Below are 19,336 nucleotides of genomic sequence, written 5' to 3'. Positions count from 1 at the left end.
TGTAGTTTTAACCGTGTATATGTGTATGTTGCGCATTCTTGGTGTTGATGGGAGTTTTTGCTTTACAATATAAACAGGAGGGAAATCGAACAATTTTGTCATGATGACGACACGTGCAGATCCCCTTTATCCTGTACGATGTATAATAATTCCCAAGGTTGTAGATCAACAAACCCCGTCTACAACATACAAAGTATACCAGTGAGTCTCATGCGTTTCATACAGTAAGGTCCGAGGCTGCATGTGATCCGATTAGGCTGTTTTATATCTGATTGCATATCCTCAACATGTTGGGACGATTATAGTGGTTCAAATATCCCAACAAGCAGGTGATCACGAGTGATCTGAGGTCACCACCTTCCAATCGACCTCGGGAGCTTCCAAGGTTCCAAGCTTTTTATTTTAACTTTCCAATGTCAAACCTTCGCAAGAAATGTTCCAGGGAACTCATAACTTTGTTCGGCTGACTCAGCACTTTTTCCCCAGCCTTTCCTTGGGCTGTACAGGGTACAGGGCTGTGCAGAGCCTGTAAAGTACAACTATGTACTCCGTACAGCTCTGCAGCTGTCCAGATGTTATACAGCCCAACAGAGTACCTTGAACATAACTTTCAATTTGTTTTATTTTTTAAAAAAAAATTTAATTGAAATTAATTATACTAATTGTTGGCAGTGCAATACGCTTATCGGATTCCTGTATGGAATTGAGAGACAGAGTTTCACTATTCCATGTCTATTTTGAGATAGTCCGTACATGTATGGTCAATGGTTTACCCTTCTAGGCAAGTGGCGATATCTAACCTCGGCACGTTTGATGGCCAAGCCTTGGAATTCCCAACAAACTAATCGCGGGCGGATCGAGATCGTCGGTCATTGCCCTTGTTGAGAATTTCAAAGGGCAGTTTATCGGGGAAGGACCCACTGCACTTCAACACTTCAACCGTTTTCTTCTTTTTTTTTTAAACCTCTTTAGAAATCACATATCTTTTTCTCTTATATTCTTTTATATCATCTTTGTCAAGTTGACGCGTTGAATTAAACGCTTTCGCGTGGCAATCACCATGCACGATTTCAATGTGCCCACCAAATTTGGCCAGGCAATTGTTCGCATTGCCTTTCCTCCTGCCTCTCTCCTCACATTCCCTCCTCGCGAGCTTCCAGTGACCATCCCCGCGCCTCACGTTGACTCCCCGACATGGAAACAGCCCTTCAATATCCCGAACGATCTCTACAACCAGGTGCTGGACGTCCGGCTACCAATCACAATCGCTAGTGTCTACGCGATCACTGTGGTCCTTATCAATCGCATCAACAAGAGCCGTGGATATAAACCATATGCGTTCAGCAACACCCGTTTGTTCAAGCTGTTCGTCGTTCTCCACAATGTCTTCCTAGCTGTGTATTCCGCATGGACCTTTGCGGGCATGTTCCTGGCATTCAGGAGCTCTTTCCCGGATAGCGACGACCCTCATGGATTGGTTGGAGTGGTGGACTCGCTGTGCAAGATCAATGGACCCCGCGGTTACGGCAATGCCGCTATCTATAGCCCCATCACTGATGAGTGGTCGATTCCCAATCCCGCCTTCCACCTCACCAATGGCATGCCAGACCCCACGGATGCCGGTCGTCTGTGGAACCAGGGCTTGGCTTACTTCGGCTGGTTCTTCTATCTGTCTAAGTTCTACGAGGTTGTAGATACCATAATTATTTTGGCCAAGGGCAAGAAGAGCTCTACCCTACAGACCTACCACCACGCTGGAGCTATGATGTGCATGTGGGCTGGTATCCGCTACATGGCAGCTCCCATTTGGATCTTCTGCCTGGTTAACTCAGCCATTCACGCTATGATGGTAAGTGGGAACAATCTTGTTGCTTTTGAATTTGTTAAGCGAAGTTACTAACCCTTTTTCCCCTCGCTTTAGTACACCTATTACACCATCACCGCTCTCCGCATTCGCGTCCCTAACGCCATCAAGCGCAGCTTGACCACCATGCAAATCACCCAGTTCGTCTTTGGAACTAACATGGCGGCCGCCTACCTATTCGTCTACTACACTATTCCCTACCCGTCTGGCAGCGCTGCCTTGGAACAGCTGACCAACGCCGCTTCCGTCGCCGCCTCCGCCACCGCCGAGGTTGGTTCGATCTCTTGGTTGAAGAAGCTGGCATTCCGGGCTGCGGGCGCCGAAGGACTTGCCGAGAACGTGGGCACCTCTTTCCACGCTGCCCCTGTCCAGCAATCCGGCTACTCCCAACAAATGGTGACCTGTGCAGACACCACCGGTCAGGCATTCGCCATCTGGCTGAACGTCTGCTACCTTCTTCCCCTCACCTATCTCTTCGCGCGCTTCTTCGTCCGCTCCTACCTGAACCGCAAGGACCCCGGTGTGAAGCAGCCTACGCACATGGAGGCCGCTGAAAAGGCCGGCATGGATGCTCTGAAGAGTCTTAGCCGTGAGATCCGCAAGGCTGCTATTGAGGGCGAGACCAGCGAGGTGACTACCGATGATGAGGTTCTCAAGGCTCAGGTCCGGAAGATCGCCGAGAAGGCCACTCCTGACTCACCCATCCGCACCCGCTCAGCTGCTGCTTCCAAGGCAAAGACTGCCTCGGCCTCAGTCAGCCGGTCGGGGTCCGAAGAGGGCTTCGCCAAGGTTCCCGCCAAGAAGGGAGCTAAGAAGCAAAAGGCCGAGAAAGAGACTCCCTCCAGCCCAAGCACCAAGGGCCAAAACCCATTCGGGGTACTGGATAACAATGCTTAAAATTTGCAACCCTAGAAGTGTTGGCATATTCCTATACCGCATAGATTTGGAGTTTGGGGGTTTAAAAAAAAAAAACTATTTGATGGTCGGCTATGATATTGGATAGCCTTTGTTTTGTGTTCACCGTTCCCCGCAAGCACGGGGACCCTTGCCGGTTCGGCCCTGGCGCATATTCAGGGAAAAGCCTTCTCCCCCGGACTATTTCCCCCTCCTCCCGGACTTGGCTATCCCGTGTCTCAGAGGTTGACCGGAGAGCTGGATTTTGCTTTTACAGCGTTTTTTGTATTCTCAGCCTTTATATTTCTGTATGAGCATATATTATTTTGTACATCTTTATCGCAGACCCGTTTATTGTGTCATAAAAGGAACATCTTTATTACATGTGTCGATGTTCAATATTGTATATTGTATCCCTGTCCTCCTCACATCCGGAGTAATTCCCCCACCCGGAGTATTCCCGTTGGAGGAAAAACCACCGGCCAAGCACCGGAGATTCCACTACTACTAGGATCAAAGCACCATTTCCAAGATGAAAGGGGGAATTAACACCCGCGCCTTGAACCCTGACCAATACCGCATTTACTAAAATAAAGCGGCTCATCGAGAAAACAACTATAAATTAATCATGGCCACACCGGCAATGCTCAGGAGCTTTCGCCAAAGAGCGGCCCACGACCCAAAATGGCGCGCATCTTCAATTTCCTGCTAGTCCTCCTAGCTTGTCTCGGGGCCTCTACAAAAGCAGACGACCAAGCCGTCACGCAATGGCCACTGCATGATAATGGCATAAACACCGTCGTGCAATGGGATCACTACAGCTTCCAAGTAAACGGTCAACGCATCTTCATCTTCTCCGGCGAATTCCACTACTGGCGCATCCCTGTACCGGCACTATGGCGTGATATCCTTGAGAAAATCAAAGCAGCCGGCTTCACAGCCTTCGCATTCTACTCCAGCTGGGCGTACCACGCACCGAACAACGCAACCGTGGACTTCTCAACCGGCCCCCGCGATATCACCCCGATCTTCGAACTCGCCAAGGAATTGGGCTTGTACATCATCGTCCGGCCCGGCCCGTACGTCAATGCCGAAGCCAATGCTGGCGGCTTCCCGTTGTGGCTGACGACGGGTGAGTACGGTACCCTCCGCAATAATGATACCCGCTACACCAATGCATGGACACCGTACTTTACCGAAGTGACGGAGATCACTAGTCGTTACCAGGTGACTGATGGCCATAACTCTATCGTTTATCAGATTGAAAATGAGTACGGGAATCAGTGGCTCGGTGATCCTTCCCTACGTGTGCCGAACGAGACAGCCATTGCTTACATGGATCTGCTTAAGGCTAATGCTCGTAAGAATGGGATTACGCTGCCACTGACCGTAAATGATCCTAATATGGCCACGCACTCATGGGGTAAGGACTGGTCTGATGCGGGTGGGAATGTTGACGTCGCTGGTGTGGACTCGTATCCTTCGGTATGTGACTTTCCATCTCTCCGGTGCGAAAGAAGAGAAAGAGGAATGAAAACTAATTTACCTTGTGTATTAGTGTTGGACCTGTGATATCAGCCAGTGTACCTCCACCAATGGCGCCTACGTCCCCTTCCAGGTCCTGGACTACTACGACTACTTCCAAGAATCCCAGCCCAGCATGCCTGCTTTCATGCCCGAGTTCCAGGGCGGCTCGTACAACCCCTGGGGTGGACCGGAAGGTGGCTGCCCCGGTGATATCGGCGATGACTTTGCCAACCTGTTCTACCGCTGGAACATCGGGCAGCGTGTGACAGCAATGTCCTTGTACATGATGTTTGGTGGTCAAAACCACGGTTCTATGGCTGCACCAGTGACAGCTACCAGTTACGACTACTCGGCGCCAATCTCAGAGGACCGGTCGATCTGGTCGAAATACCATGAGACTAAACTGCTGGCATTATTCACTCGCTCTGCGAAGGATCTGACCGTAACGGAGTTGGTTGGTAATGGAACGCAGTACACTGATAACCCCGCGGTCAGGGCTTACGAGCTCCGGAATCCGGAGACAAATGCTGCGTTCTATGCTACTTTCCACTCCAATACTTCCATCTCGACGAATGAGCCATTCCATTTGAAGGTTAATACCTCGGTGGGTGCTCTAACTATCCCCAAGTATGCCAGCACCATTCGCTTGAATGGACATCAGTCGAAGATCATCGTGACGGACTTCACCTTTGGCTCGAAGACTCTGCTGTACTCCACAGCCGAGGTTTTGACATATACTGTCTTTGATAAGAAGCCCACACTGGTTCTCTGGGTTCCAACAGGCGAGTCTGGCGAGTTCTCCATTAAGGGAGCCAAGAAGGGTTCTATCAAGAAATGCCAGGGATGTTCACGGGTCAAGTTCATTAAAGAACATGGCGGTCTGACGACCTCGTTCACGCAATCCACTGGCACGACTGTTCTGGAATACGATGATGGCGTTAGGGTTATCGTGCTTGATAGAACGTCGGCGTATGATTTCTGGGCTCCTGCACTCACCAATGATCCATTCGTGCCGGAGACAGAGAGTGGTTCGTTCTCTTCATTATTCCTTTCATGCTCAAGATACTAATTATTGCTGCAGTTCTCGTCCAGGGTCCGTATCTCGTCCGTGACGCTAAGCTGTCCGGATCCGAGCTTGCGATAACCGGTGATGTCGTCAACGCAACAACACTAGACGTCTTTGCACCACACGGTGTCAAGTCTGTGACCTGGAATGGAAAGAAAGTTCACACCCACTCGACCGAGTACGGCAGTCTCAAGGGCTCGCTCGATGCCCCGAAATCCATCAAGCTGCCAACTTTCGCTTCATGGAAATCGAAAGACAGTCTGCCAGAGCGGTTTACGGATTACAATGACTCTGGCGTGGCGTGGGTTGGTAAGTTACTCATTATTATATGAACATCACACGAAGGAAAGTAGCTGATCTTCGCAGATGCAAACCATATGACAACACTCAACCCGAGAACCCCAACAAGTCTACCCGTCCTCTACGCTGATCAATACGGCTTCCATAATGGTGTCCGCCTGTGGCGTGGATACTTCAATGGAACAGCGACAGGGGCTTTCATCAATGTCCAAGGAGGATCTGCATTGTAAGTACCACAACCACCACATTAAACTAACATAGTGCTGACGTGCTACTTACAGCGGCTGGTCCGCCTGGCTAAACGGCGAGTTCATTGCCTCCTACCTCGGAAACGCAACCGCATCCCAAGGGAACCTCACCTTGTCCTTCACAAACGCAACCCTGCACACCGACACGCCAAATGTCCTCCTAATCGTCCACGACGACACAGGCCACGACCAAACAACCGGCGCCCTCAACCCACGCGGAATCATGGACGCAAACCTTCTCGGCTCGGACTCGGGCTTCACGCACTGGCGTCTAGCCGGAACCGCAGGCGGGGAGTCAGATTTGGACCCGGTGCGCGGCGTGTACAACGAAGACGGACTATTTGCAGAGCGTGTTGGATGGCATCTACCCGGCTTTGACGACTCAGCCTGGGGAGAGGAGGGATCCACTAAGGATTCGACAAAGTCTGTCCTTAGCTTCGAGGGTGCGACGGTTCGCTTCTTCCGTACTACCATTCCCCTCGATATCCCTGCGCACACTGATGTGTCTATTTCGTTTGTTCTTTCTACGCCGGCTGGTGTGACGACGAAATATCGGGCTCAGTTGTTTGTAAATGGGTACCAGTATGGAAGATATAATCCTTATATTGGAAATCAGGTTGTTTATCCTGTTCCTGTGGGAATTTTGGATTACACCGGGGAGAATACGATTGGTGTGGCAGTTTGGGCGCAGAGTGAAGAGGGGGCTAGTATTGGGATCGACTGGCGGCTTAACTATATTGCTGACAGTTCGTTGGATGTGGCTTCGTTGGATACTAAGGATCTGAGGCCTGGGTGGACTGAGGAGAGGGTAAAATATGCATGAGTTCAATAGTTTGAAAGGTGGCTGTGGTGAAATGCTTTAGATCTACATATCTAACATTCAACGTGTTATATAGTACATATCATGGATATCTTACATAGTAATTGTTATTCTCAACATCCATCTATTACGCATCCTAGTCCAGCAGACATACCATAGTTAGATAGTCATCAAAAACAAGAAGAATACTATGGTCATGAGCCAGATTCCTTCATTATATTCCAAAACATAGAGCCCACCTGGGCAAATCCAAAACTGATCCAATCTTAAATCAAAAAGCGGAAACCCCGACGGCTTCCTTCGCCTGGAACAGCACCCTCAACCTCCTCACCACGATCAAGCTTCTTATTGAGACGCACGAGCATAAATCGAAGCACCGTGGCAGAGACAATAGCAATAAAAGCCGTTGCACAGTTGACGGACATGGCAGGAACTAGGATAGTATCAGTTATTAGTTGATATTGCTAAAAGCAAGACCAGCGGTAGAGTAACACATACTAAATCTTGGAGCCTGAGAATCAGGATACATATAGCTAGCATAGATACTGCTAGCATTGCTGACACAGTTAATAGCAGCCAGAGCAGCGGCACGCTTCGCAGCCGGGCGAGGCAGGGTATTTGAGATCCAGCCGAGGGCGACAACGTAGCCGGAGTAGAAAGACGGTACCATGAGCATCATCGCCACATAGCGGGGTGCAGTAGCTGTGGTAGTAGCAGCAATGATGAATGCCACGACGGAAATGTATAGCGGTGCGGTAACGTGGAAATACCGCTCTCCGGTACGGTCTGCATGCCATGCGTTGCCAAAGGCGCATATAACGGCCAGACAGTAGGGTGGCGCTGTCAGGAGTAGGGTCTCGATGTTGCCGTATTGGAGTGTTTTGACGACTGTCGGGAAGAAGTTGGTAACTGAGGCAGAGGAGACAATACAGAGGATCATGAGCATCAGAACCCAAGTCTTGATGTCTGTAAAGGCGAGCTTAGCTCCGTGCAAGAAGCTCTGTTGTTCGCTGTCGACCCAGTCATCTTCGCCGATATCTTCTTCCAGACGCCACGCGGCCAGCTGCTTCTCTTCCTCTGAAAGCCAACTAGTGGTGCGAGGGAAGTTGGGGAGAACAAAAATTGCGGCAAAGGCAATCACAATAGTGAAAGCACCCTCAATTATGAATAGCCATCGCCAAGCACGCAGTCCTAGCACGTGGTCCATGTTCTTAGTGATGCCTGCTGCGATGAGACCTGAGAAAGCACCCGAGAGCAAAGATCCAGAGTACAGTGCTGCTGTGCGAAACCCCAGCTCCTTGCGGGTGTACCAAACACTCAGGAAGTACAAGCAGCCTGGGAAGTAGGCAGCCTCGACGAAACCCAGGAAGAAGCGGATCACCACGAGACCTGCGTAGCTTTGAGCGGCGGCGGTGGCGGTGGAAATGATACCCCAGAGAATCATAGCAATGGGGAGGTAGAGGGCTGGCTTGCCGAATTTGTTGAGCATCAGGTTGGACGGGATCTGCATCAACAGATATCCAACGAACAGTATACTAACGCAAGTCGCGAACTGGTTGCCCACAAGACCTAGGTCTTCCTCAAGACCTGCTAAACGAGCCGAAGCAATATTGTTCCTATCGAGATAGTTGAGAATGTACATGAGAATTATCATGGGTAATAGCCGTATGTCAATCTTGCGAACAAGAGCTTTCTCGGCTTTCGTGCGTTCTTCGGGTGTCAGATTGGCAACGTAGGCCGGAGCTTCTTTCTGGGGGTTGGGCCTGTCGGCATTGGCGACAATTTCAACATTGTCGATGAGAGATTTGTCTATATCTTCCACTTCAACCTCCGGGTTTCTGGGAGACATCTCTGTTGTTTGCTTTTCTGGTGTGAGAAAGAATGAACTGCTGGGAAGATGGGAGAAGGATTGAAATAAGTAGCAAGACCACACCAGCTGGCTCAATATATGAGAGTCTAAGCCAAAGTCGAAACGAAGATACCAGAGGAAGCAAGGGATATAAGAAAGGAGAGGAAGGAAAAAAGTGCACACGTGGAGAGTGAGACTCGGCGGCACGTCGGGGCGAGTTGCGAATTATGAGTTTGGAATCCTCTGCCCTCCGCAGGGGGGGAGAGATATGTGGCGTTGATGTCTGGTCCGAGAGTAGTAGTACGACATAGGGAGTAATACCCCAAACTTGCCGGTCTATAAATATCATACCAATCAACCTAGAAGCCTATGTTATGGAACGGGACAACCAAATACCCTTCCCTGCATAAAACCTGGGAAAGGGCCGGGGAAATTTCAGACCCCGGACTTATCCCGATCATACCATCCTTTACCGACATTTTGCGGGGAGAAGTGACGGGGGGATATTGCATTTGGGGAAAGATCATCTCCCCCGCGTGGGGTAGGTAGTAAGCTTCTCGTAATTAAGCGTATTTAGGCGCTAACCTAACCATGGTAGCACGGCGTGGGGGTCCACGGGTGAATTCAAAGTCCAGTATGAGTGATTTCTTTTCTGGCATTCAATAAGTAGGAAGTATAGATGTAGTCACTGAGGTTAGGAATGTAGTTATTTTTTGTATCTTTCCCTAGTTCTCCCAGTCAAGTTAGGGCTATATAAACATATCTAAGCGGTGTTATGTATTAACTAGTACTATCCTAGGGATATTCTGGGCAGAATGGTATTCAATATCCTCACTCTACAGATTTCAATAATCAACATCGGGACCCTCGTAGCACATTTACTTTAACCGAACACATGTACACAACTGCAGACATCAAGTCTAGCGTCTATGTTAGTTGAACTATGTCTTCGACCAATGCATTCAGATGTTGAGCCTTGCCATGTTCGAAGGTAGAGAATCCAACATCAACCCTGATTCAGTACTGCATTCGACCCCCACGCCTTCTAATAGAAATATGCTATTTCCGTCATGATATTTATCAATGGCATGGGAACCCAAGATTCCTCTTATTCCCAGGCTCCGATCCCGATATTCTCGGTTTCCCGATCCCTTCATTCCTTTCGGGTCTTTTCTTCGGAATTTCGGACCGAAATGACATTCTAGCCTGAGCAAAGAATGTAGAGATATAGATTGAACAATACGTAACTATGAAGAATGTAATAGGTTATTATCAGAACCCTTGTGGAAAGCCGTAGATTAGCCGATGGCGACTCGACCTCAACTTTCCAACCACAGCCCTTTGAAATAAGAACTTCTTTATTCGAAGATTCCAGGTCAATAGTAACTCGATCCTGAAGGTTGTATCCCATGAAATATCAGGTCACATCAGGCGATGCACCAAGCCGTCAGTTCCGACGGCAAAGGAATCCCAGAACATAATTTCTGAGGATCGATATAAAACTACGTTATAGTAGCTCCCCATAGTTCATCAAATTACTACTCTCTCCTTAACGATTTGTATCATTACCCTGCAATCCTTCGAGCCGAAAATTAAAAGACTTGGCTATTCAACGGCTACCATATACCTTGGATGGCATTTCAATTTTTACTAGTAATTACTACTTGCGAGGTCGTGCTCTTACGGTACCTCCCGTCTTGAACAAAAGCCAACCTTGTTTAGAAATTTTCTGCTCTTCAATATTGTGTGTCTTCCTAGTAGCTACCAGTGGATACTGGAAACATAATGTTCCAACTCACCCGATAACCTGACAGTTAAAAAAATTCGGGACTTTTGAGGTTTTGGTGGTGAAGGACCTAGAACTGATGCTGGATGTACCATTTGTCTATACGGCGAGTCAATGATGTTCAAATATATTCTTGGTCGACTCTTCTACATTCCACTCACCATTTAATGTTATTACAGGCATTGTTTTACCAAGATACCTAGCTAGCAATCTGACGGCGGTCAGAAAATTCTCCGGCGAGTTTCGAAAATATATATTCTAACAGAATTATCACATACAGCTAGCTCTCTTTCAATTACCCCCAGCCAATACGAAGTTCGTCTACTCATACTGGTCAAAAAAAAATCAAGAACAACCTAACTCTACAGCAATAGTAGAAGTACAGTTACGAGGAATAACGGCATAATTGAATCTGTGCAGACAACTAGAACCATCCATTAAACATAGTTTACCCAACACAGCAGCCGAAGAGATACCAAAAATGAGATGTCAAGACAGAATGCAACAAGGCTTAGACATTGGATTCAGAGCTTAGTGAGTGATAAGTATGAAATGGGCCTAGAGATGACCATGAGGAACGATGTGCTAGAAGGACAGGAGAATAGAGAAAAAGGGAAATAAAATGAAAGAACAAAACAGCCCAGTAACCCACGCTCCCAATAATACTCAATGACAATGACTCAGATGCACACAATGCAGAAAAAAAAAGAGAACAGAATTGGAAAGAAAATGACGGCGGAGAATAAGTGACGAGTATGCACCGCCACACCGATTAGATGGTAGGAGGAACATTCATTAGATCGACACCTAAGACAAGATCCTCGAAATGGGAGAGGAATATCATAGGTTTGGGATGAAATAGCGCTAGCCGCGCCTGTGTAGAGACCGAGATTTTGTTTCGAGAAAAGCCGCACCACTTTTGGGGTTGGCGGAACATCCACCAGAAGCACGATTGTATTGGTTAAATCGCCGTGAATAGAGTGTATACCAATCCATAGAATCAATTAAGATCCCTCCGGATAGCACAGCTTTTGTTCATGCGATGAGGAAATTCATCAAACACCTTATTTCGCCGGAATTGATGCATGTCTAGACAAGAACGCAGGCTCAGTGGGTATAATCCTGGCCAGAGATGAGATGACCAGGTTCAAGTCACTGAGCAATGCAAAAGGCTCCCGCCCAAAACTTAAATGAAGTGTGTATAGATCTTGGAATTCTCATGAACTTCCATCTCCTGTACTATTGTCAGTAATGACACAATTAAAGTGTAGAACAATGCAAGCAGCTCACCATCTTAAAGTTATTGATCTCCTCCCGAATCTGCTGAGCAAGCAGCGGGGTGAGACGGTTGCAAGTCGCAATCTCTCCACGTCGATCGTACTCGCCGCTAGGCCATGTTTCATGGAACTGGATGCGAGGACTGAAGACGATATTTCTACCACCAACAGCTGACGGGGTGATGGGTGCACTCTTTGCTTCAGAAGACGAGAAGCGCCCTGCGCTCGAGAGGAAGTAGTCCTCGCCGGCAATCTTCACCGCATCATTTTGTTGGGCTGGGGATCGTGACGACTCATCAGGTGTCGGAGGAGCACTAGAGTGCGGTGAGTCACCGCCGACCGGGCCCTGTCCGGGCGAAGAGACGCCCAAGTCCGAGTGAGTTTCTAGCCAGGTCAGTTAGTTTGCCAAAAACGTCGAGTTTATTTGTGTGGAGATACGCACTCTTCAAGATACCCTTCCGAACGGCCGCCAATATCTCCGCCCGTTCTCGGTCTCCTCCCACGATGCTCTTACGCGATTGGGAGTTCTCCGATGCGACTCTTTCACGGATGGAAGCGGAACGTCTGATCTCCGATGCATTGCCCTCAACCTTGGGGAAGACAGTAGCCCCACGGGGCAGATCTGCAGCGTCAGGGTTGACAGTGACACTCTCCCGTTCCGCCTCCACGTTCACCACGGTGATCTGCGGGGGTGAAGCGTCGGGGCCCGCGCCCTCCATGGAATTGATGCTGGCCACCGATTTGGGACGGAACATGCCAACCAAGGAGCGAGTGGAGCGTTTCATACCCTTGCCCATCTTGCGAAGCATCATCGACGCCGATGAAGCGGTTGACGATACTGACAGGTTATCGGTGGACCCGGAGAAGAAGTGACCTTGATGGGAGTAGATGCTTTCACCTAGTCCGCTCAGTTCCTGCTGCTCAGCAATGGCAGCTTGTTCCGGGCCCAGTTGTTCCCTCAGTGCTTCACGACGCGCTTGTTCAGCGGCAAATGCCTCTCGCTTGGCAGCATTGCTTTGTGCAGATGACTTTAGGAGCTCGGAGGCGCTGCCGAACGAAAAAGCCCGTCTCAAGCGTGATTTCCCGGGGCGCTTCGTTTCATTTTTCAGATCGTTGAGACGCTTCGCGGCAGGGGAATCCAGCGTCGGCATTGTTGGCTTCTTCTGAGTTTCGGCTGGAGGGTTGGGTTTGGGGGCTTCGGGTGCTGTCGATACCGGTTGCGATAATGGTGATGGCTTGCTCGTACGTTTCTCTTCTGCCTTGCCTGTCTTGCTTGTGACGGAGTTCGAGTCCGATGGGGTCCCTTCTCGTGCCTGTGAGAATGACACCGTTAGCTCCGCATTATTCCCGCGAGTCCTTGGGGGTGATCCTACCGAGGAGGCTGATGAGTGTGTGGAATGAACGCTACCAACGCTGTCCCGCTGCGAGTGAGCGGAGGCAGGCCGTTGATTGGTGTCAAATGTGATGAAGTCGTAGGATCCTGATTGAGGTTGAGAGGTAGACGAAGTTGGGAAATCCAGCGATAGGTTTGGGTACGCTGTGGCATCCATATTGCCCAGGCTTCGTCGTCGATATCGTTCAGGCTGGGCCCTATCAACATGAGATGAATCATCCACGCTTGAAACCCGATTGTGAGCGTTTGGTCGCGCTGATCGAGGGCCACCAAAATCATCGACAATTACGGTCGGAATTGGAGAGGCAGTGGCAGGGGATGATGGCGCGGCTTCCGCTCGTTGAGGGGTACGACGATATCGATTCGGGGAGGGTTTCGGGGAGGAAGTGTTCATGATGGATGGGGAGGGAAGGTTGGCCGTAGACAAGGGACGGAGTGGCTGGTCACTCCTGGGTTGCCGTGATGGAAGTGCGCTGTCGTCCTTGGAAACATAGGAACGGGATGAAGTGGAAGAATTGGATACAGAACCAGCTGCAAGATGGGGGATCGGGGGCTGGCACCGGTGTATGTCGGATTCACCGGCACTTGAGGGGTAGTAGGTGCGGAAAAGGTGCGATGTTCTGGACGGAGATGTGGTGTCCAAGACTGCCGATTTTGGACGTTGGATTGGCCCATGTTCGGGTTGTAGGCGTAAGGAGCCACAACCGGGTGGCCTGCTCGATAACTCCCGGAATTACCAGCATTGAATGATGTCCAAGACATCGTCTGGATACGAGAGCCTTGATTCTGAGTTGAGGAAGAGAAGGTGCCTGATGAGGATGAAGGACGCGTCTGAAGAACAGGTACCGTGCCACTTTGCGGAATTGTTTGGACCAACGCAGCCATATTGCTCTTTTCCAGCAAATTGTCAAAATAGGAATCACGAGTTGTCTCGGGTCGTGATCTAGGCAACTCGCAAAAAGAGAAAAAAAGAGATAGAATATGAGCCCGAGGTGTGTTCGTGTCAAATAGGGATCCGAGGAACGAAACGGGATGCTGTGACCAAGGAGCTGTCAGTTATCCATCACAATTAAAATAAGAACTCTCACGTTGTTCAATGCAGTAACGAAAATGTGGAGTTTGTAAAGAAAGGGGGCGTGCTTTGCTTTTTTTTTCTTTCTTTTGCTGCGCACGTTGGGGGGATAAGGGACCGCGTCAGCCAGGGGGTAACCATACCTGTTCTAAGTAACGTGGACATAGACTATAGTAGTACAACGATTAAAAAAAAGACGCTTGATGCCAGAAGAATGAAACTCGAAACCAGGCGAGTTGGAAGAAACGAAAGGAGGTTGGGCAAAAAAAAAAAGGGAGAGATCCCTAGGATGATGAGACGTCTCTAAAATAGGAGAGCCATGTACAAGAAGAAAAAAAAGAGAGAGAGAGAATCAACAGAAATAACCCCAGAACCTTCAAATGACACTCGAATAGTGTCTATTCACTTTCAGTGGGAGAAGAAGAAGAAGGGGAGGAGATGAGAAGGGAAAATAGGAGGGGGGGGATGTTCCGGAGAGATCACAGTAGACACGGTACGGGGTAGATTAGGTCCGTACTATGTACCCTCCGTATACTCCGTACACCATATGAAATTCAATGGACTTGAATTTGAAATTGAATGAAATACTGAAATAGGGAAATAAGTAAAATTGTCCAATAGTTCAAATAGTCAAATAGATAGAGAGAGAAGGAAAAAAAAAGAGAAAATCTGTCATTTCTGAACTAATTATGCTTATGCGTCTCTTTGCATGATACAGCAGTACAACATTATCCATGCCCAGGTGCCCATATGTATTGACTTACAAATCCATTCTCTGCCATTTAATATTGCGCTTTACTCTTTACTCTTTACTGTTTAATTATACTGTATCCTATCCTATATACTATACTCCGTACATTACATAGTAATGGACTACTTCCACTTCGAATCCTGCATTATCACCTCCTGAAGCCGTTCATAAAAAGGGGCCCGGCCTCCAAATTTATGTGCCAATCACAAGTCTCCCCTTAATGCTCCATCTGGATATTCTTAGACATCTCTCCATAGCCACTTTTTTTTTTTTTTCTTCTCCCCATTTTAAGTCAAAATGTCAAAATATTTCAATAGAAAAAACCTGTAAAATATATTGTACTCGGTACTTTGGACATATATTCCAACGGTACCTTACCATAAAAATGTCCCTGTCAAACTAAAATTTGACGCAAGGCAACATTGAACCTTCTGCAGAGAACGTGGGCGAAGGAATTAGCGAGCTAGATAGCTGGGGGGAGGATCCGATCGGCCTGACACCACGTCCCGCGATTTGCGCCTGCACTAAGCTAAGTGTGACGCTATCTCGGCTTTTCGAATCCACATGTGTGTTCGAATCATCTGCTTAAAAAGTACGTGTACTGTACTTATACTTTGTCTCTACTTTTATCTTCTGTATAAATACATTTCGAGTCCTAGTTTAATCATTTCAGAACATAGATATATATAAATATAAAAACCAGAACAAGAAAAACAATGAGAACCTCCCCGCTTAACAACTCCAAACTTTGGAAAAAGGCCGAGCTGTTTCCATGGTTGTGATGGTCCACTCCAACCTAATCTGTCATATCTCGTTTTATATTCGTGTTTTAGTCGTTTGGATATATTAAATCACCCTTACTACTTCGTATGTACGGAGTACTAAGATAATATCTGAGACATTGTTTAATGTCACACACCATAATAAGGCTGAATCCCTAGTCTATATCATGGCGTGATCATATCTATGGTTCCCAGTCCTTGAAAATTTAGAGAGAAAAAAAAATAAAAACTTAATCTATTTTTGCACGGTTCAATGTTCTACTTCACTACCTATACTCTGTGCTCCGTACGGCTGGTCCCAATAAGCTTGATCTCGAACTTTCACCGGTAAATGCACAATGACGAAGCCTTCGCTAAAATGACCTCAACTACATAGGTACTCTGTATTTGGACACAGTTCGTGTCATGCGTGGTTCAGCTTATTAGCACGGCGCCACTCCAGGGCTGAATCTAAGGATCCAATCCCTCTCGTAAGCCGGGAAATACTTATACTAAGTTATATGCTCTCTTCTTATCTATCTTGTACTTCATGGATCCGACCCCGAAAGCTCCGCGACAAAATTGTCCCGTTTCCCCCACTTGCTGCAAACCACTCAATCCGTCGATCCACATACATAACTTCCCGCGTGATCGGCAGACACTTTTTTCCCCTCGAGTCGTTTAGAACCACAATACGGAGTACGGAGTACAATATACTTCATACGGAGTCCACTGGTGGAGAATACCCAGAATATATTTCCTTCTCTGTACACGCACCGACCTTTCCCGAAGCTTGGAATTAGCGCACATGTTAGATTGCATACTCCGTATGTACTGAGGGGGCCGCGCCTGATACCGCAAATCATCGAGATTAAGCATCCTGACAACCCCCCTCATTTCATTTACCCCTAGAGCTCTGTGCGTTTGGAATCCAATTTCCTTTTCAATGGGGCAACCCTTGATAATATGCACGGTGCTATGTGGCTGATCAGGGGGCAGTTCGGGCACAGGCCAAGGGCGTCACTACCGTTGCAAAAGAAATGCGGAGAAGACACGAATCTTCCCCTGAACCTCGCGATGATCCCTCGAGTCTTTGTTTATTTGTTTCTCGCGTACTATCCATACGCCTTTGTGACACCGCGTCCAAATCCCGAATCCACATGCTATGGCCTGATGTTTGATAAGTGGATGCAACAAGTCCCAGAGAAAAAAACAACCAAAAAATAACAAAAAAACAAAAACATTCCAACCTGCTCATTCGTGCGGAGTATAGTTCATGCAGTGTGCTAATGTACTAACATCCCCACTGCCAAGATAACGTCTCAAAAGGTCCCGTGCTTGCACCAGCATTGCATTGGTGTACAGTACTAAATTTTTAGTATGCATCCGGGGAACCACGAGGTGGACCGGATTGGCCATTGGCATTACACTTGGTGTGGTAATGTGGTATTTATGAGCCTCTTAGTCTATCTTGCTCGGACCACGTCCGATATTGTGGTGTCATTTATAGTGCTTTGGCTAAAGTGCATCTCTGCCTCATAGGTCAGGTTTTCAACTTTCAGAACTTTCAGAACTTGGTGGATGTAGGGGTATAAAATTCTATTTTTTGATCTTGATCTCATGGATCTTTTATCTCATAAACATTTAGCCAGGATAAATATACCTCGAATCAGTAATCTTGGTCATCCTCCGAAGCATCCATATCATCTTCATCGTCAAGACCCTCAAAGATCATGAACTTCTCGTTTTTGGCGTCTGTCTCATCCGGAACAACGTTTCCGTCTTGAACCTCACAATCCTTCAGCACGGTTTCCCGGCCGATCTTGCTGCGGCGTCCAACAATGGTACCCGTTAATTGACAGCGTTCGCCAACAACAGCACCATCCATAATCAAACAACGAGTCAACCGGGCACCACTGGCGATATGGCAATTGGCACCGATGATGGTCTCCTTGATCACACACTTCTCCTCAACCGTCGAGTTATTATCCACTAAACAGTCATTCCTCGTGACAGTACAACGTTGCGCGATGCTAGCTGTGTTGGCCACTTTGGAGGCGTGCGCGAATGCCGACGAAGCGACTCGGCCAACCTCTTCGATAGACTCCAACTTAGCAAGACGGAGGGAGGTAGAGAGAAGGATGGCGGATGAGTCAACCCGTCGAACAAAAGGTGCGGTGCCCTTTTGGACGTAAGCGAGCATCGGTGGTAGATTTGACTTGGTACTCTTGACAGTTTGCGAGGTAGGAGCCTTCACACGAGAGGCGAATTGGGGGTCTGATGTGGTTGTGCTGAACTTGGCCGGGGTGGCTTTGGTAGTGCTCATGCTCTGAAGATCAATCTCCTCCTCCAGCGATTCACCATCGAGAGATTCACCATCGTGGCTTTCACTCTCCCCTAGGGTGAGCCCATCGCTTTGGCGGCGGCTTTTCTGCTGGAAGATTTCGTTGATCTTCAGCTTCTCGCTGAGTCCTTGCTGCCATTCCGACTTGGCCCACCATCCAACCAAGTCTTCACCGACGGACTGGAATTGCTCATTCAAACGAGCCATGTCCTTGACCCAGTAAGGTAGCACGTAGATATGCGCATCACGGTATGTCGTCAGCAACTTCACCTGCGCATGTGTATCCACCAGGGAGTGGCGCACAAGGAAGCCCTTGTCATTTTCCAACTTCTCTTTCAATGTGGCCATAGGCATAGAAAGGACTAGCTTGGAGAGCGAGGAACGAGGTGCGGCATGAGATACGGTGGGAGCCTCGTTCTTCTCCAGTGGTGCGACTGCCACAAAGTCTGTAGCTTCGCCCTTGACACTCTCCTCCCGGCCCTGTGTCTGATAGTACATGCTGAGTCCATTCCGACGATTTTTCTCGCCGCCAGACACCATCCATGCTTCGAGCAGAGACTCTCCGGGGATTTCGCAAACTAAATCACAAGGCAGAAGAAGGAAGTCTGATTTGATACAGGTCTGCACCTCGGGCAGACGGAGGAGCTCTGCTGTGCCTGTCGTCATCTCGAGATCCGCCGGTGCGATGACTGATGGCGAAGGGAGCGAGGTAAGATGTGGGTTCTGTCGTAGAGCGGCCTGGACGGGAGCAAGCGAAGAGGGAGGAGTGACCAAAGTGACATCTGGTATAGTCAGTCTTCCATCCGATGTTTCGCGATAGGCACATGGCGTCATGGGATGCCCCGCATGCTATTTCGACGGTGGGAATGCGCTTACCAGTGATGCCCATCCTTTTCGACCAGTCTAGAGCATACCAGAGCATTGGACGGTTGGCCACAGGGATAAGGCATTTTGGGTATTCCTCGGGGTTCGAAGTGAATGTGTTGAGCGATACACCAGGGCCGCACTTATTTGCTTGTTAGTTTTCATTCCAAGGCTTATATATGGAAGTTAGTTGCTCACAAGAATTAGGGCCTGCAGGCCTGTTGGTGGCACGGATACTGAGTGAGGCATGATCTAAACCAACAATGCGCTTGTGAGTCCTTACACCTAGTCATATATTTCTCTAAAACCGATAAGCCCTGCTTTGGAGGAGTCAGAAAACCTACTTACATAATCACAGTGGGATATGACACGTGATTCTGACCCGCCTCCAGATTTAACAGGACGCAAACAGTACAAACAGAAGTAAACACCCGCGGTAATCACCAGCCACATGTTTCCAGGACCCGAGGAGAGACGCCTGCCTCCTTTCCGTCGCTCCCCCTTCCCCCTACCTCTTATT

At 48.4% G+C, this 19,336-nt stretch overlaps 5 protein-coding genes across 5 annotated transcripts; 2 read left to right on the top strand and 3 right to left on the bottom strand.

Moving 5' to 3' along the window:
* Positions 1-1,060: 1,060 nt before the first annotated feature.
* N7487_003582 (elongation of very long chain fatty acids protein) lies at positions 1,061-2,761 on the top strand (the record flags this gene model as incomplete). Its single annotated transcript, XM_056871329.1, has 2 exons — positions 1,061-1,849; positions 1,922-2,761. 2 exons carry the CDS (start codon positions 1,061-1,063, stop codon positions 2,759-2,761), a joined length of 1,629 nt encoding a protein of 542 aa, XP_056729049.1.
* A 681-nt stretch (positions 2,762-3,442) lies between these two features.
* N7487_003581 (glycoside hydrolase family 35 protein) lies at positions 3,443-6,722 on the top strand (the record flags this gene model as incomplete). Its single annotated transcript, XM_056871328.1, has 5 exons — positions 3,443-4,243; positions 4,317-5,313; positions 5,367-5,660; positions 5,718-5,877; positions 5,933-6,722. 5 exons carry the CDS (start codon positions 3,443-3,445, stop codon positions 6,720-6,722), a joined length of 3,042 nt encoding a protein of 1,013 aa, XP_056729048.1.
* A 263-nt stretch (positions 6,723-6,985) lies between these two features.
* On the bottom strand, positions 6,986-8,568 carry N7487_003580 (putative MFS transporter; the record flags this gene model as incomplete). The annotated part of the gene is made up of 2 exons (XM_056871327.1): positions 6,986-7,152; positions 7,218-8,568. 2 exons carry the CDS (start codon positions 8,566-8,568, stop codon positions 6,986-6,988), a joined length of 1,518 nt encoding a protein of 505 aa, XP_056729047.1.
* A 2,945-nt stretch (positions 8,569-11,513) lies between these two features.
* N7487_003579 (uncharacterized protein) lies at positions 11,514-13,909 on the bottom strand (the record flags this gene model as incomplete). The annotated part of the gene is made up of 5 exons (XM_056871326.1): positions 11,514-11,588; positions 11,645-12,015; positions 12,074-12,944; positions 13,005-13,577; positions 13,604-13,909. 5 exons carry the CDS (start codon positions 13,907-13,909, stop codon positions 11,541-11,543), a joined length of 2,169 nt encoding a protein of 722 aa, XP_056729046.1. The 3' UTR covers positions 11,514-11,540.
* A 3,368-nt stretch (positions 13,910-17,277) lies between these two features.
* On the bottom strand, positions 17,278-19,099 carry N7487_003578 (translation initiation factor eIF2B subunit gamma; the record flags this gene model as incomplete). The annotated part of the gene is made up of 3 exons (XM_056871325.1): positions 19,015-19,099; positions 18,829-18,958; positions 17,278-18,734 (listed from the first exon to the last, which is right to left on the bottom strand). The coding sequence occupies exons 1-3, from the start codon at positions 19,063-19,065 to the stop codon at positions 17,278-17,280; spliced, it is 1,638 nt and encodes a 545-aa protein (XP_056729045.1). The 5' UTR covers positions 19,066-19,099.
* Between the last annotated feature and the right edge of the window lie 237 nt (positions 19,100-19,336).

This window comes from Penicillium crustosum, assembly GCF_028827405.1.
Source record: "Penicillium crustosum strain IBT 35664 chromosome Unknown utg000002l_segment0_segment0, whole genome shotgun sequence".
In the NCBI taxonomy this organism is placed as follows: Eukaryota; Fungi; Ascomycota; class Eurotiomycetes; order Eurotiales; family Aspergillaceae; genus Penicillium; species Penicillium crustosum.
Note: the sequence above shows the minus strand (reverse complement) of the source record. Positions and strands in the feature narration are given on the sequence as shown.